We start from the raw sequence: 18,273 nt of genomic DNA, 5'->3' as shown, positions 1-18,273 counted from the left end.
TCCATCCGTACTTCCAAGGCTGTGCACTAAGGTTATTTCTCCTTTGGTAATTCGACTTTATCGTACTGAAACCCAGTAGGATAACACCATTTTCCAACAGTCTCAAATATTTGAGGATATCTTTAAATTAGGCCTTGTTCCAACCGAATTACCTGACAGAATGACTACTGGCAGATACTTCAATATCTCTCTAGGAAATGCCAATAACAATTGATCTGGTGATCCCAAGGTCCCTGCAGCAGGGCAGCTTGTAATTTTTTTTTTTTTCAAAGACATTTTGCGACTATTCAAGATTAAAAATAAACTTGAGAAGATTTTCTCACTCTAATGTGAATTCAGCTAAAATAACTAAAATGGAAACAAAATTCGTAGTAGTTCGATGCCTATATTTTAGAAATTGTACGTTAGATTATATTCCAAAACGTCAAAGAGGAGAGTAAAAATGTGACTGATAATAGATAAGCAATAACCAAGAAGGACGTATTATAGGATAGCCAAGTATAATTTGCAAACAAAAAATCTGTATTTTTTTTAACAATAAGAATCTGTTAACGAATAAAAGGAATCAAATTGAATTAAATATGTTTGCAATAAAATACGTTTGTATCATTTTCAAGTTCCATTATTTTTTCCGTTTGCCAGTCCTTTCGTCACACTCTTTATCGTGACACCGAATGGTATAAATAGGCATCTATATAAAGTTAAATCTAATTTACAAGAAATGAGTCAGAACCAAGTTCATGCTCTTCTTTTTATTCTTTATTTTTAATGAATTACGATACATTAACTCCTCATGAATATAAGTTTTATAATCGATTCCGCAGATTTTAGGCATAATAATGTGTATTTTTCTATAATGCCAGGACCGCTCGAAACCTTTTGAATAAAAATAAAAATTTACGTTTCGTTTTTCCTTTTTTATCTAATTTAAACTGGCACTTTATATATAGGTTCGGCAATGATAAATTTGCTCGGGCAAGAAATATCTAGACCCGTCCCTAGCTATGTGAAGTCCTTCACTGAAAATTTCTAGGCGCGCCACTGCGCATACACAGTTAGGAGAGAAACAAAATTGCAAAATAGATATTGAAATTTTAATAAAATAAAATAATCCGATTGCAGAGTGAAGATATTTTTCGGATATAACTGCATGGTAAGAGTTTCAGTAGCGATTCAACTACATATGCGCAGAAATATAATCTGAACTTATGTTTGAAATAATTTTAAACTGTAAAGCAAAATGTTTTTTTTTTTAACTTTAGCGCTCAAAAGAGGAAGGAGGAATGAGTGCCTTCCTCTTTTGGAGAATTAATTTCTGAAAATTAATGAACACTAAATACAGCGATTGAAATTAAATTCAGAAGTCAACCATCTTTCAAATCACAGATTAAAGTTAAAAAAAAAAAAAAAAACTAGGCCTAAATATAAAAAAAAAAAAAAAATCGTTATTTCCGTCCCACCTGGCCTTACTAGACAGTTTGGCCCTCTCGTGCAGCGTGCGCACTATAATTACAAAACATTCACGGACAGTCAATTCATTTCCCGACTCAACAAATGGTTCCGCCAAGCTCCGCTAGAGGACGGTACCTTGACAAGCACAGTGGGAACCAGACGCACGCTACAGCTGCCTGAACTTGAAGCGTCACTAACGTGAATGGCACGCGGGCCTGCTGGGTGTTCCGAAGTGTTGCTGAGTAGCAGCCACAGCGATGGTCCACGAGTGGTAGCTGACTGCAGTGGTTCTCATCCCTCCAACTGTGGAAACCAGTGACAAAGTTTTATATGCTCAATGGGCCTGACAGATTGCATCTCACATGAGACCGACAACTAGGCACGGGGTTCAGTCGGGAGGTGCCAAGGGAAGTTCAAGCAGCCGACCTCCGGGTTCACACATTCCTCTTCCTGTCAGGTATGATTTCTCTCTGTTTTTGAATATTTTGTATAATGGCAGCATTTAAAGCGACCCGCAAAAAGTCTTACGAAGACAGAGAGAGAGAGAGAAATTAATGAATTCAAGAACATTTTGTGCTTTGACTATAAAATATAGCCTTAACACAAAAAACGTCTTTTAATTTGCGTGTTCTTTACGTGAATTTATTACGAATTTAAAAAAATGATTCAACAACTTTCAAATATGTCTATTATTTATTATTCAACAGAGAAATAATGTATAAAAATAATAAATATATTTGAAGATCGTTGTTTTCATATTTTATGTAGTATAATGTTGTTTATTTTCAATTAAATTTATTTTGCAATGATAATGTGAAAACCTCTAGCCACAGCAATGATAGTGTTTTAGTTTCACGTTCATTGCACTACACCGGCGACCTCTGGAATTTACTCAAACAGCTTTTATTTACAATAATTAAATATGTATTAAAAAAAAAAAAAAAAAAAAAAAAAAAACTTTTTTTTTTTCCCCACACTTGCGACCTCTGGATTTTATTATCATAAATTATATTTCTTATTATCTAGTAAGTTATTATAATTCTAAATATTTAATATTTTATTTACTATTTTTATATTAAAATAAACAACTTTTATCTAAAATACGTTACTTTACTGCGAGAGTTGTTTAAGTATGCGTATTCTTTTATTCGTTTCTCTTCGTTCTGTTTTGCAGTCTACCTGTCTAGCCGACCGGGCTAGCCGAGTGGGTAAAGTACCTGCCCGGCAACCCAAAGGTCGCGGGTTCGATTCCCGCCTCGGGCTTGGATCAAAGTACTGCAAAAACCTTGGAGGTGCAATATGGCCACAGAAGCCGATGCGCCAAAAACTACCAAATCAAAAAAAAAAAAAAAAAATCTACCTGTCTATTGAACTGATTCTTTGTTTTCAAAGAATAAAGTTTTACGATCGTCTTTATTCCCCCTACCCCCCCTTGCGTTGACTGGCTTATATAAATGTGACTGGATCTAGGTTGTTTGCATAGACTGACTGTGAGATCATAATAATGTGAAGCAGGAGTGAAGCCAGCACTAACAAAAGGAGCTCTTCAGATATTCATAAATACGTAAAGCAGATGGAAAATGGAAGGCAAAATGGATGTAAGAAATTCGAATAGATCAAAAGATAAAGAAATCAGGAACATCTACCGAGATATGTATATAATAATGGACTCTGTAAATGGGTAATAGCACTTTTGGGCCGATGTATGGGAGGCAGGGAAGCAATCCAAATAATACCTAAGCTCAAACCACCAGGTGTCTCTGTGATTTAAGTAGTATGTATCAGCTGCTTACTTTCTTTTTTGAGGAAATTGTAATGTCACGAAAAGAAACTTTTAAGAACAACTCCAAGGGGGAACGACGGCTAATGGTACATCGATGAAGTTTATAAAAGAGAAGTACGTCTACTTCGTTGAAGAAATATGATCGATGCAACCATTCGCTCTGTTTGCGCAAGTTATTTGTAGTAGTTCAATCCATTGCCCTCACTTAAGAATTAGCGTTTCGTGTTATTGAATCAGGTTACTTAAAATCCCCTGATTCCTCTAGCTTACGATGCTTTAATACGAGGCTTTGGATGTCATTAATCATTTATGTTTTGGTCAATATTTTTTGTATCGGAACGAACCATGCTTTCTCGATACTCTGGGGCCATTTCTTGGAATGCTATATGATGTTTTACTTCATTTTCGAATTTATTTCTTTTGCTCTTCTGTCTGAAATATATCTTTTATTCAGGCATGCTTAAACTATTGCTAGTCAATAGAATAACAATTGATGTCGGTTCTTTTACAGCGAAAACGAAAAAGGCGAGACGCATATTTAGTTATGAAAAAATATCTTCCAATTTCTCTTTTTATCCGTTTATTATTTTCGTAAAAAATATTAATTTATTTTGTTTTTTATTTATTTAATTAATTTTTAATTTATTTCTGTTGTTTGTTTATTTATTTATTTTTTGCTGGCTTAAGATCGATTATTTTGATCCTCATCTTGAGTGAATATATCATTACCTATCTTTTTTGTAACTTCTTCCCTTCGTCTTCACTAAATTTTTCGATCACATTATGTTTTTATGCTGCCTTTTGATGAATAAATAACATCAAAATTGGTACATTGATTTATTTAATTTTTTACGACCTTACACAGCAGATAACAGGATCGAATTATTATATATTATGTAACCTTGAAAAAAAAATGATAAACAGCATAGGAAGACCATAATTTTCAAAATCACATACTATCTTATAATAGAAGTCTCCTTCTTACTTTTCCAACCTATATCTCAGAATCTTTAATCCATCTTATTCCACAAAACAATCATATAGTGCAAACAATCGCAGAGTGCATAATATAAAATGATGTTTTGTCCATGTACTCCACTAGTTTAAATGGATCAAACAGCATTGAACAGTGGTAAGAATTCTCCAAGACATTGTTTCCAAATTGTGAAGCGTGAAAGAATTTCAAGTGAGGTGCAGTGTGGTGAGAATCACCATAATGCGCATCACGTTTTCATGGCAGAGCTGCTCCTCATCGCACCAAAACAAGCAAGACATCTTTGCAGTGGTGCCTGGTCCATCGTTCTTGGACCATTGGACAGTGAAAACAGGCCCCACTGAGCAACGAGCCATGTTATAGTCTCCAAATCAGGCAGTCGAGTGCGGGTGAGTGGGATGCTTCGGGAACGTCATCTACAGCAGGGCGTTCTTAAACTGTGGGTCGCAACCCCTCTTGGGGTCGCGAAAAAGATTTTAGGGGTCGCAGCAAACATTAAAAACTTGAGTCAATTAAATATTTATTATAGAACTATTGAAATTATTATACACCGGCGGTTCTTAAACTGTGGTCGACACCGCTAGAGGGGTAGCGAAAAAGATTCTGGAATCGCTAATAATTTCCTATTATGAAAAGGGGTCGCGGATAAAAAAAAGTTTAAGAACCTATCATCTACAGGGTGCTGTGCACACAGTAAAATTCGGAGGAGGCTGGGTCACGGTGCGGACTGATCCTTGTAGTTCGAACGCGGACCATTCGTTTATAGTACTAAACACAATTCCGAGTGTACAGAGTGTTGAGTGTCAAACGGCACCAGGGGGTTCCCCCATCTCCGCGTAGTATACGTTGTGGGTGTGAAACAGAACACTCAATGTCAGAGGTTTAAAAGTGTATGGATTTTGTATATGTGTAGTGTCGTGTACCGTTGTTCCTCTGGTCATTTAGCCGCTGGGCCATTAATGGGTTCCAACGTTGTACACATTCTGCCCCGTGGAGGCAGACCAGGTACACCAGTATTATAGTTATTTACTCTGGCAGGTCCTGTGCCCTATGCGATTTGATGTTGTTATTAAGTTTTTGGGTGTAGGACTCAGGCAATTTAGAGATAGTTCGGACGCTGGTTATAAGTTAGAGAAAGGGGAGGGAGACTTAAGGCTGGGGGGAAAGACAGAGATAGGGGGTCCATAGAGAAGATGACTCCCAAAACAGTGGAGCAGGCCCATGCCCGAGTTGTACACTGATCTTTGGTAACCTTGTGGTGCTTACACGAGCATTTCTCTGGAAATGAGCTCTCCATGTTCTAACACAATTATGCTTCATCCCATACAATCGGATGATAAACGGATGAACAATCAACTGCACTAAAAAAAGAATAGACACAACTTTCTGCTGCTTACTATATGAAACTGATAGAAAGTGCTTCAGATGGATAGATGTTATTGGAAGGAAAGGTGGGCCTAGACTGATTAATTTGCTCATTAAAATGTGTTTTATCAAATGTCATAGTATCCGGATTATTTTTGGTATGTTAGGGTAGTGTCCGTGTCTTAGCGTAAACCCTTGACAATCTCCCTCCTCCAAAGAACGAATATTAAACACGCCTCCAATTCCTGTACATAATTAAAAAAAAAAAAAAAAAAAAACAGAATCCTATACAATAAACTTACAGTAATATCTGTGTTGATTGCATTTTTCACAGCAAATAGCCGTGACTCTATCCAAGCGGAAATAATAAGAAGATACTTTAAATCAGCGTTTCTCAACCGGTGGTACGTGGAAAAATATTTGGTGATACATGAATAACGGACCTTTGAATTTTTTAAAATTTATGAAAAATAAAACATTAAAAACTTCTCCCTCTAGAGGTAAATGATTACATGTTTTACCTATCTTTTTTCAATCTAACAGGAGTTCACAAATCGCGTTGATTTTCAAATATTTTGTTCGTTCAACCTCCGAGCGGATAGCTATGTATTTCTCGGAAAGTTTAATTAAAATCGCAATCGAGTCTCATCTCGCGATGTAAATCAAGTATTTCATAGGTTATGTTTTATTTAATATTTATTATTTAGTTTGTTCAATTTTTGTATTAAAAATGAAATAAAAATGTGTATAATTTATAACAAAGCCTTATTATGTGAATATTCTTGACTCTCCTCTTAATACAAATATATATTTTAATGAGTGGTACCGAAATTTCTTGAGAACCGCTGCTTTAAATCATTGATTGTTAGAGTACTTGTTGGACAATTTTTCACTGCAGTAGAATAGATACAGTATATTCTTCGGATTGTTTCATTTTTTATTACAGAATTTTCATTCACCACGCTGTTCATATACTGGAACTAAGATTCAAACACAACTACTGTATAAGTCCAAAAAGACTTATGGTTGTATAACATCTTTTAAGTTATGGGTTACAACCATAAATACCTGCATAGATAACGTAATCCAAAACTGTAATGAGAGGCCACCAATATGCATCTGATTTAGTTGCATACGCTCTTCCTTCACTAGAGGAAATAATATCCAGACGAAATCCATACTTTACTGGAAGAAATCCAGGTGAATGCTAAAATCTTCGCTAATTAAAAATCTTTGAGCTTATAAAAAAAACAAAAAAAACTAGAATTCAATTGAATGACGTGGCAGGTTTTCACACCTGCAGCCGAACGAGAAAACCTTGACATCCCACGTGTGAAAACAGGCTAGGACAGGTGTTGCATCGAATAACACAAGACAGATTATTTTAATACATTTTATTCAGACGCCATTGCGATACAGCGATTTAAATTACAAGGATCAAAGTTGCAGACCTTGAAGACTTCATCCATATCTTCTTTTGGAATCATTTCGGAGAATTTTGCTTGTCACCATAGATACTGTCGCTAGGGAACGTGTTGACTTCTTATAGCTAAAATAGGAAAATGAAAAAAAAAAAAAAAATGGGCAAGAGTGGTCAGTATGTTCAACTATAATGACACTATTTTTCAGGCTGATTATATGTTTCATATTGTACAGTACAGAAAACTAATGCATTCGCATTTTTCTTTGGTTATCTCAGTTGCCGAGTGCTGCGTCTTATTGTTCCAGTGTCCAAGAACAATGAAGATATTATCTGGTTTCAACGCGACCGGTTTATTGTCGGTAATATCTCTTAATCTAAATAACATCAGTGAAAGTTCGGATTATTTATCCGATTAAGGTTAATAAGCTCACCCAGACTTCTTGACTCATGCTTGGCCAACTTGCCCATGCTTTCCCCCCACACCAGTAACAAAGAAGCCGTAATTGGAGTGAAAGTTTATTTTGTACAGTCCCATTTCAAGATACTGAACTGCTAGCCCCAAGTCCTGTCTTGCTAGAAAAGGAACCCGAAATGATAGCAAAAAAGAAAACCTCATTAATTTTTATTCTAATTTATTTTTTCTTAACTCGGTAGAAAACAAAGATAAGCCTCTTTTTACGGAGTATGTTGTTCTTAGGGGTTACTTTACTGGTAATATTTTGCACGTTCCCGCTAAACAAACATCCAACTTGACATGTTAGCAAAAAGCACACTGTGACCTTCAGCTGTGGGCTCCCTACGGTAGAGAGTTTTGTATTGTCAGTCTGGGACCACAGGTCACCTGAACATGCATTGCATGACCCCCTAGTTGTCAGACGGCATTGTTAAAATTGGTACCGCTGCTGGAAAAACGGCGGAGGCTCGCCCAGTTTTACCCTATTGGTGTAGCTACGTAAATATGATGTGCGCAGATCCCAGCAAACAAGATTTGCATGTCGATTAGAACAGTTAAAAGTCTTTATCGGGCTCGACTGCAGGTAGAAAACATTTCATTAGTTGATAGGATCTACAGTCAACGAACTTCTAGCTCGCGTTCGTCTTTGGAAAAGAACACAGCAGTCCCTTATTCTAATCAGCTAGTCGTATTTGATATTCAACAAGAAACAGAAAGAAGTTTATGACTTTTGAATTTGTACATTGTCTGAAAATCTAGTGACTTTGCCAAGATTTGAAACGCTCTTACATTTTACAAACTAAGGAGAAACTTAATCGAATTAATAATTAACTTCCATTTCATTAACCCTCAAATAAATAGTAAATATTAAATCTCCGAAATGTTAATAATATTCGGAATTTTATTATTAATAATATTTTATTTGTTTAAATTTATTAATATTTAATTATTTACGTAAAAATTAATTATTGAATATATTTAAAATTTTAATCATTTTAAATTATAAGCAGTTATTTAAATAATATTAAATTAAATATTAAACAATTTAATAATAATAAAAGAAAAAGTAATATTTAGAATTTTATTTATTTTTAATGTTAATAAACGTTATTCAGTGGCCACCAGAGGGACTGTTCTTTTTTAGAATCTTATGGCTTATGTCATTATGGCGAATTCCCGTGGTTGTATTAAGTTAAGTTTCTGAAATTCTTGATAGCGTTATGTTTTTTGAACTTTATGACAAATCCGTAATGGCCTGGTTTCTCTAAATGCAAAGAAAGCTGCAAAGAATCTAAAGATCTACAAATGCAAAAATTACTTTTGCGATAAGGTAGAAAAGTATGTTTTACTTACCTTAATTTTTATTGAAATATAATATAAAATCCATGTTGATACTGCAAGTAATGTGTTTAGCATTTACATTTATGGAAAAAATATTTCTGTAGTTCTTAAATACTTTTCATTGTGATTATTAAACATCGGAATTTTACTTTTTTATATTTATTATATTTATATAACTTGTTGAAAAACAGAAATAAATTAGCATAAATTCTAAGATGTCTACACGAGTGGATAAAATATATCAAAAAATTTATACTTTCCTCATGTCCCAATAGATGGCACTCAGTGATTCTCGACAATACTGGGATTACAGCCACAATCGTATAAAACATTTTATTAAAGAAACTTTTCCAAATTCAAAAGACAAAAAAAAAAAAATTATTAATGGTTTATATACACCTGAAACTACGAATTCTGAAAAGGTAGGATATATTATCCTCTGCAAATATCCTTTTTAACTGCTTAAAAAATCCAGGCTGGCATACCGGGCCACATGTTTTCGGCAACAGTAGAGTGTTTGTTACTGAGAACTTTATTTGATCCTTTGTATCATCCATCAAGCTGTGGTAAGGGTATGCTGACAGCTTCTCCCTAATGGTCTTCTTTTAAGTTACTGGACCCTTGAAGAGAAATTTATGAGTAATGCTAGGAATGCCAGGTTTCTAAAAAAAAATCGTTCATACACCAGCATTACTATAGGAAAATTTAGACCTGGTAAATTATTTATTAAAAATAACTGGTATTTATGCATTTAAATATATCATTTATTTATTATTATATACTGTATATATTTTTTGCCCTACTAAACTCCCGATTGCTCACTATCTATCAAGGAACAGCTAAGACGTTTTGCATTGCCTCTAGTGACGACTTAGTAAGGGGAAAAAAAGGCACCGGATTTCTTTCATGACCTACAGGCCGACCTTGTGTTGGCCCTATTAGAGCACACCTGGAGGATGTCCTTGAAAGATTCATAGCAACAAGTGCACAGTCATTACTGGTGGAGAAGAGAGGGGCGATGCACTAGAGGAGTTAGGAATTCGCTCTTTGTTGAATGATAATGGTGTTGTCTGACAATAGAGGTGTGGGGAGGTTAAGACTAAAACAAAAAAAAAAAAAGAAAAAAAAAAGCGTTATGCGGGTGGGGGAATGGAAATGCATAATCAAAAAAGGTCAATGGTTTGCTTTGAATTGTTGATTCGATTTTTTTGTTTTGGAAAGAACATTTTTCTTTCTTTCGGCACGTGCACTCTGATGAAGGGAAGGTCTACTATTTAATATACTGTCCCTCCCCACATTTCCTGATGTCGTGGACCTGGTTCAGTGCACCGACCCAACAAGCCAGGCACCAATTACAGCTCACGGTGCTAATTAGTCCACCACGAGCCGATAAGAGATCCGGACATGGCTTCCACTTACGACCTTTTTCACGTATGCAACAAAAACATCGAACGCGAAGTGCGCGAGCAGTTTAAAAAAAAAAGAAAAAAAAAAAAAAAAGGCGTATGTAGTTTCGGAATCTGTCCTTTCCCTCAACGTGCGCGCAGACACACAGCAGTTTCCATGTGTACGAAGTAAGCGTGTTGTAAACTGGGAAATCACTTGGACAAGACAAATCGCTCTTTAACCATAAACTCGGAGCAGGATGGGTCTCCCGAGCTGTCTGGCAGCCTTGTGCGCCTGGAGGAAGAACAGGTCATGACAAGGAGGCCCTTGTCCGCTAACTGACAGTTTTTGCTCTCTTTCAGATGCTGGAAATCTTACAAATAAGATAAGAATATGCAATAGCAACTAAGGAATAGAGGGCGCTACCATTGGAACCGGTAATTTCCACGTTTATAGTAATAGTAGCCATACAGTGCAAAGAAGCCAGAGGCTTTTGCTGCGCTGGCCTAAAAACAAAACAAACAAACAACAACAACAAAAAAAAAGGTAGATAAGAAAAAACTAGATAATAGTGGCCTCCTTCTATTATGTAGTAATGATTGCACAAGGTGCACCAAAAGTGAGGGTATACTTTTTGTAAAAAAAAATATTTATAGAAAACTATATTATTATTATAATAAAACCCCATAATTTTTTTTTGATGGTGACATAGAAATGCTTGTTATACTTCAAAATGGAGTTCTTCAGTCTCGATGCATGACAGAAATCGTTTTGGTGCACTTTTGCAAACATTCGAACATAATACATGGTCAGTTTTTAGTGATTTCTTTCAGTTATCTCTATTTTCGGGTTCTCTACAATTCGAAGTTTCTTTAACTTTAATGGTCTTTTAAATGGCCCACAGAAATAAATCTGTGGTTTAAATATGATGACCTGAGTGGCCGTTCGAAAGGTCTACGATGGTAGATCCACTTCTTTGCTAATTTTTCATTTATAAATTTCCTGACTTCTGAGAACAATGCGCAAAAGCACTATCTTTCACGAAAAAGAGGTCATTTCCTTTAATTTTTGGATTACAAACTCTTGTAACACTGATAAATAGCTATTTGAAACCACATTTCCATTGGGGGAAAAAGGCCTAACAGTTCTTCACAGCACCAAACAACAGCACGTGAGTTCTTGTTGTGTTTTAGGAGCATCCGCGACTAACGCTATAATGCTCCGTGTATAGTGTGTAGTGAGGCCAATTTTCTGTTTGCTGGACGAAAAACCCAAATTTCCGGGATAAAATACCATGCTACCCTCTTTAGTTCGCGTACCGTGTCCAGTAAAGTTGTAGATCGCCTTATCAGACCACAGGATTTCGTTGGGAAAATTTTCATTATTTTCACACATCTGGAGAACCGTTTCTGCAAATTCAAGTCTCAAATCTGGATCATCCCCATTGAGAGCGTGACACAATTTTGGAATATAAATCTTGTATCCTAAACCTTCTAAAATTCTTAGCGAAGTTAGGGGTAACTTTTAGTTGACTTCAAATCTTCCTTGTGTGTATGATTCAGAGTTTCTTTAACAGTTAGAATGGACAATCATTCTCTTCTGATAAATGTCACACTGGAACGTTTGCAATAAAGATTTACTACGAGAGTTTTATATTGGATCCTTATTTTAATCATAATGCATGTAAAACTATTTCTTCCAGAAATAAACAGAAAAAAAAAAAATCTTTCTAAATATCTTATGTTTTTCAAAATGTGTACTCTGAAATTTTAATCTCCAGTTATATTTGATGCATTACAAAAGTCATCTGTTGTGGGGATTTTTTGAAATCAAAGGCAGAGAGGTAGTGCTCCAGTGGCAAATAGCTTAACTACTTTCTGAAGTCACGATCCTATTCCAAACAGTGGGTTGATGAGGGATTATGCTATTTTGAAAATGATTATCAGTGCCAATATTTCCATTTTTTTTATATCCGAAGAAGTGATTGCAATCAAAAATGAAATAGGTGACTGCCATAAAGTCGGCTTTCTAAGAAGAAGGAAAAGCAACAACATGGTCGAAATCAGAAATAGAAGACGTACATCAGTCAGTGAGAGATTAAATGATTCTTCCTCCGTACAAGGTTCAATGGACAAACCAAAAGACATCACTGCTTCTCAGTGGTGTATCCAGGTATCATCGTGAGGTGGGGGGGGGGCATGGCGACCAGGCTTATGAATTTTTTTTAGAACGCCTCCTGCGTCTTTTTCTTTAATTTCAAAGTTTTGGTTAAGCCCACCCCTTAACCAAAAATTTAGGGGTGGGCAATGGCCCTCTGCCCACCCCTGAATACGCCCCTGCTGCTACTCTTCGCAGGATCAACTGTGCGAAGAGCACAGTTGATAGGATCGCCGTCCTCCCCACACCATGTGGAAAAGACCTAAGTTCGACTCCCGTCGATTATGGAGGAATTTTATGGGCCTTTTTCACAGCGTGGCTGAGTTAATTAGCCTCAGGCAAGGGTAACATGGTTTATTCTCCCGGAAAGTCGGGTTTTTCGTTCAGCAAATAGAAAATCGACCTCAGAACACACTCAATTCACATACAATATATATACACGGAGCAATATGGCCTTAGTCGCTGTTGCTCCTAAAACCCTGCAACAACAACAACAAAAATCATTGCTACTTTCCTGCAGTGTTGATTTCTGACTTAGAAACTTAAACTGCACTTTGTATTCATTAAAAATTAAATTTAAACTTAATTGTTTTTTAAAATACGTAATATTGACGGAACTTCAAATTTGATCCATTGAAAATGCGGTTTTAATTTATATTTTGATGTATCATTTGAGTTTTTATGTGTTTGTTTTCAAATAGTGAATATTCGTGTTGTACCTTTAGAGAAGAGACCTAAGAAAATTGAGAACTGTATGATGACGACATTACCCTTTATTGTGCCCCACCATTTGTTTCTTTTATTCCATGGGTAGGATAAATGAAACGCTTAGCGTTTTTATTTACCGTTTTTGGCTGTTGTTGTTGCAGGGTTTTAGGCGCATTAACAACTTAGGCCATATTGCGCCATATATATGTCTATAAATTGCGTGTGTTCTGTGGCGATTTGCTGTTTGCTGGACAAAAAATCGGAATTTCATCGAGAAAAACCATATTACCCTCGCCTGGGACTAACTCAGACACGTAAAAAACCCATAAAAATTCCTCACGTCATTGATGGGATTCGAATTCAGGTCTTTACCAACTAATGTGAAGAGGACGGTGATTATACCAACTGGGCAAGAATTTTAGCGTGAATCAATGTTAAATCATAAAAGCTCTACCATAAATCATGTTTCATAGGAAAAATGAACATCGCCCCAATTTTTTTTTTTTTTTTTTTTTTTTTTGATATAGAAGGTCTGATTAGCCGAATGGTCAGGAGCGGGAGTGCAGTAGCACACGTTCTTTGAGTAGATCGGGGTTCAAGCCCCTGACTGCTAAATGCGGTCGATCTGCCAACCTGTGGCAGATTATGGTCCATTTCCTTCAGCATGAATTGTTGAGGAGGCTTCCATCCTGCAGTGGGTTGATAATGGCTGCAGTTTACGTTATATATATATTAAACTCCGATATAAAATAAAAACGAATCGCTGTTATGCTCAGAAAAATTATTTAAAAAAAAAAAAAATATATATATATATATATATATACTTGGAAAAATAATACATAACAGATGGCGACATTCTATTTTCTCTGGAAATATTGGATTTGATTCGTATAAAAGGATCGTGCTAGCTTGTCAGGAGGCTCCAAGACAGAAGCCAATTACTTTGTCTACAATATCTATCCAACTGGAACTGATATGTGTTTTAAAAAAAAAAGTGAAAATTCTAATGCGCATGTTAGACGAGTCGAAAATCTGCATGTGGTCAGAGGTCACCGTATACAGAACAGAGTACCTAGCGTGCCTTTGTTAAAGCAGCAGAGAAACGCGAGGTAATTAGATCAACAACCAGCGTTACGGTGGTGTTGTGTAAATAGGCAGTAATTATAGAGTTCAGTACACAGATTACGTTGAGACTAGCAGTAATTAAAGCTCACCTACAAGTATGTAAGGAACTTGCAGGATTTTCTCGACAATGAGAAACTTGCTGTTAATATGTAGACTACCCGAAAGGTAAAAGATAATTCGACGCAAAGGTGGGCTGCCATAATGACGCTTTTACATGCTATTATAGCACTACTGCAAACAAGGAAGCTTTTAGATGAAGGGGCGCTGTTGGTCATTCACTTACCTATAATCACCTTCTAGAGCATCCCAAAGTAAAGCTGCTATTGCTCTAAAGGGATGTTATAATGGTGCAGCAGTCGAAGGACAAGACTGGAGTATTATAAGAGATGTAATGGATTCATATGGTTCAAGAGAGACAATTTTCTGAGATTCTGAATAACTTTAAAGACAATGCAGAGCTTTACAGTTAAAGCAATTATATCGCTTTGTTTACGATAATGCGATTAAGCAGAGCCAAGAATATTAAAAAGTCTGTTCATTCATTAAAACATTACTTCTGCATCACATCAGCCTTGAATTTCTCTCCTCCACCCCCAAAAATGTGTTCTTTAAGCTGATTAAAAATATGAAACACAGAAGGTGTTTCATATTTCAGATCAGGGCTTCTTGGATATAGTCACTATACTAGCTCAAAATGAAGTTACCATTAGGTTTATTTACTGTCACACAACAAAATCCGTACATTACTGTTAATATTATCATACAATACTACCTCCCAAGGACGAATACCACTAAAAGACCAATCAAAGCTGTGTGGGATTAGCAGCATCATGAACTTGCAAAGACGAGAAGATCAGACTTTTAAATGTTAGGTTGTATCATGTCCCCTCTAACACCATAAGAACCTATCTCTCTCCGCTTCTGTGTATCGTATCTTCCGTTCAAACAGTTATAATCCTCTTCCAGATCAAATCTTAGTTAATTCCAACTCAAAACTGAATCAATTGACCTTCTAAGTTCTTTGTCTTGACCCAAAGAGGTTTACGATTACAGAACCACAGCGTACAAAGCATAGGACCAAGATTTGCCACAGTGTCCTAATCACCATGTGAGACGCCCAGTTTCCTCAAGGACAAATCGGTTCTAGAATTTGTTAAAATAAGGATGATCAGTTCAGCCGCTTTGTGATCCATATGGCGTAAAGCTATCCAGATGAATCCAAACTGGATCTATTGAGGAGTTTGTCAACACCACTATGACACGAGTTGTCCAATAGCCGGCTTAATTTTTATCAGAGATTGAATATATAATGATGTATCGAGTTGGATGAAAACCAAATTCAAATGATACTTCGCTGTTCAGTCTCAGAAGGTAGCCATTTTGAAAGTGTTAATCAGTGTCAAAATATTTCCATTTTTATATCATCTTGCATGCTCTTGCACATGATTTCCCCATTCTGTTAGTTTAACCGAAGTCTTTATAACCAAAAATCCTTGAGATGTACCCAAGAATTGTAATTTCAGTCTCAGTAAAGGACCCCAAGTCTTTATAACCAAAGTAGTCTTAGTAAAGGATCCCAAGTCTTTATAACCAAAGTAGTCTCAGTAAAGGACGCCAATATAAAAACTGTAACAAGCTTTTATGTCTGGTAATATGGATTCCTTTAGTCACTCTAGCCGAGGTCATTATAACGAAAAGAGTTTCGTTATTTCTTTCCCGATTTCTTCTTTCATTAGGATTCATTTTTATGAGTTTCAGATTCACCATTTTATTTATTTTGTTTCGTTTTGACATGCAAGAGACTTTCGCCTCGCATTGTTGAAAGCTAAGTCCACCATGAGAAATATCATCTAGGAAACTGCAGCGTTTTCAGGTTGGATCAGTTAAAATGAGCTGTTGGGGGCTAGAATCAGTCCCCAAACTCGCCTAACACTGTTGTAGCTAGTAAAGATAAATTTTTATTGATCATCGCAACTTAGGTCATTATATAAAACATCAAGCCGATGGCTTGCTGTCATTGGACAAATATTTCTCAAGGTTACGCGTTATGCCTATTACTATTTCTGTGCTAATCTGTCTATTTTTCATTTTTATTACTTCATTTGTGCCATCTTATGCCTTATTACTAAGACCCAACAGCTCTAGACTCTGTTCCGTGTAGAAGAAGGGATGGTTGTAAAATTATTTATTTTCGCAGTACTGTCACCGAATAGTACGGGAGTGGAAGGTGGCATCCAAATTCTTCTGCTCTCGGGGGGAATGTTTAGCATTTTTCTTTCTTCGGGTGTTTGAAGCTCATAAAAAAAAACTATAGCATTTCCTGTTAAAACTTTCCTGCTGAGATTTATTTCATGAGTTCTTTGTTGATTTTCTAAACTTTCGCTTTTATGCGCACTTTTTATGATTCAGTAAAGCTTGGAAAATTCCTGCATTTTTCTCTTCGTTCCTTTTGCTCATTTTTTATTATTATTTTCAAACACGCATCCCTAATAATAATATCTCTGCGGGAATGTGTAAGAGATGATGGATGGGTTAAGATATCTAGTCAAAATATGAATCAGATGTTTAAAAACAGTAAAAAATGAAGTCAAAAATTCAAATAATAAAGCAATGGGAGGGTTGTAGTAGTATTAATAGTAGTAGGGAGTTAGTAAAAAAAAAGTATAAAAGCGCCCCTAAAAATGTTCGTTTAATACTCTACCAAAAATAATTGGAATTTTTTTATATCATTAAAAAAAAAAAAATAGCGCAAAGATGCTACTCCGGTTGCTATGGTAACCGAAATGTACCGTAATTATTCTAGTGTTGCTATGTTTACAATAATGTTACTATGGTTACACTGACGTTACTATGATTACGCGAATATTACCATAGTTACACTGACGTTGCTATGGTTACCGTACACACAAATGGAACCACAAGAGCAAAAATAAAGGGAGAAATTGTACTTCCGTTCACTAGAAACGCCTGCAGTGAAACTGTAGATGAGGCAGGTGGAACATTGGCGTTCCTGCGGGCTGTAGAGTTAGCATCCCGCGGACAGGCTGCGGTACGCCAAAAATGGGCACGTGGAGATAGGGTGGTCCTATGAGATGACTCATCCAGTTCGGACTGTTAGAGGGTGATAACCTTGCTCGCGTGCGATTTAGGAGTCTGCTCGGCGAAAATCCTGTCGTCACTGTGTTTGTTGCTCGACTAGCAATACAAGCGACACAAAAAGTGACGCTCGGAGTTTACTGCTGCGCCCTCTAACGACAATTGTGTTTAGTACGCTATTAGGAAAAACTGGTGATTAAGAAGATCCTTGAACTCAATGATAAATAAGCAATTATGTTGTTGAATAAGCACAACCCTTCCTTTGGCATTAGCATTCTCAATGTTATCATAGCAATAATAAATTTCTTGGCGATCATTAGCCGTGTTATTAGCTATTAATTAAATGTTAAAGCCATTCATTTTCTGGACCATGATTTCAGACCTTCACGTTGCTATTTTAAATGACAGTTCAACAATGGATCATTTCAAATACGTTTACAGGGTTTTTTCTTTTCTTTTTTTATAATTAAATTATAATTGAGACGGGTTATATACTCTTTTTTTTTTTTTTTTTTTTTTTTTTGTCAACAGCCAAAAGTCTGATTTTTAAAAACAGTATTCACGTATACTCTATCCTACTAAAAGTACCAGAACACCCCTTCGATTGTGTACCTGTTGTTTGTAGATAATGATATTGGAACAATGTCCATCATAGAGTCCCCTTCTTGTGAGATGAATTGGAAGACTCAATTCAGGCTCGTCCAAAATGGACCTATGGTTATCTGGAATTAACTGTTTCTTTGAAGAAAGAGCGAAGAATTAAAAGATATCCAATTTTTGTATTCCAAAGGTTTTTAACGAGGAATTTCGTGGTTTTTATTTATATTTGGTGGTCGAACTCGGTACGTAGTAATTACAACAGACTCTCGATTATCCGTAATGGTCCGGAAATAAATTTGACACTATAATCGAAAACCTGGATAATCCTCAAAATTTCCTAAATGTAACAAAATGTAAATTTATTTACATTTTGCATACATACACTGCCC

At 36.0% G+C, this 18,273-nt stretch overlaps 1 protein-coding gene across 2 annotated transcripts in view; it reads left to right on the top strand.

Moving 5' to 3' along the window:
• Nucleotides 1–1,655: 1,655 nt before the first annotated feature.
• The window catches only part of LOC150082237 (uncharacterized), a 142,506-nt gene continuing 125,888 nt past the window's right edge, over nucleotides 1,656–18,273 (top strand). For both annotated transcript variants that reach the window (XM_090379195.1, XM_090379194.1), the window contains exon 1: nucleotides 1,656–1,909. In XM_090379195.1, coding sequence (XP_090235321.1) covers nucleotides 1,815–1,909 — 95 coding nt within the window. In that variant the 5' untranslated portion in view covers nucleotides 1,656–1,814. The remainder of the gene's footprint in view (nucleotides 1,910–18,273) is intronic.

The sequence above is a fragment of the Mastigoproctus giganteus genome, chromosome 8, assembly GCF_048544385.1.
Source record: "Mastigoproctus giganteus isolate SK-2022 chromosome 8, ASM4854438v1, whole genome shotgun sequence".
Lineage (NCBI taxonomy): Eukaryota > Metazoa > Arthropoda > Arachnida > Uropygi > Thelyphonidae > Mastigoproctus > Mastigoproctus giganteus.
Note: the sequence above shows the minus strand (reverse complement) of the source record. Positions and strands in the feature narration are given on the sequence as shown.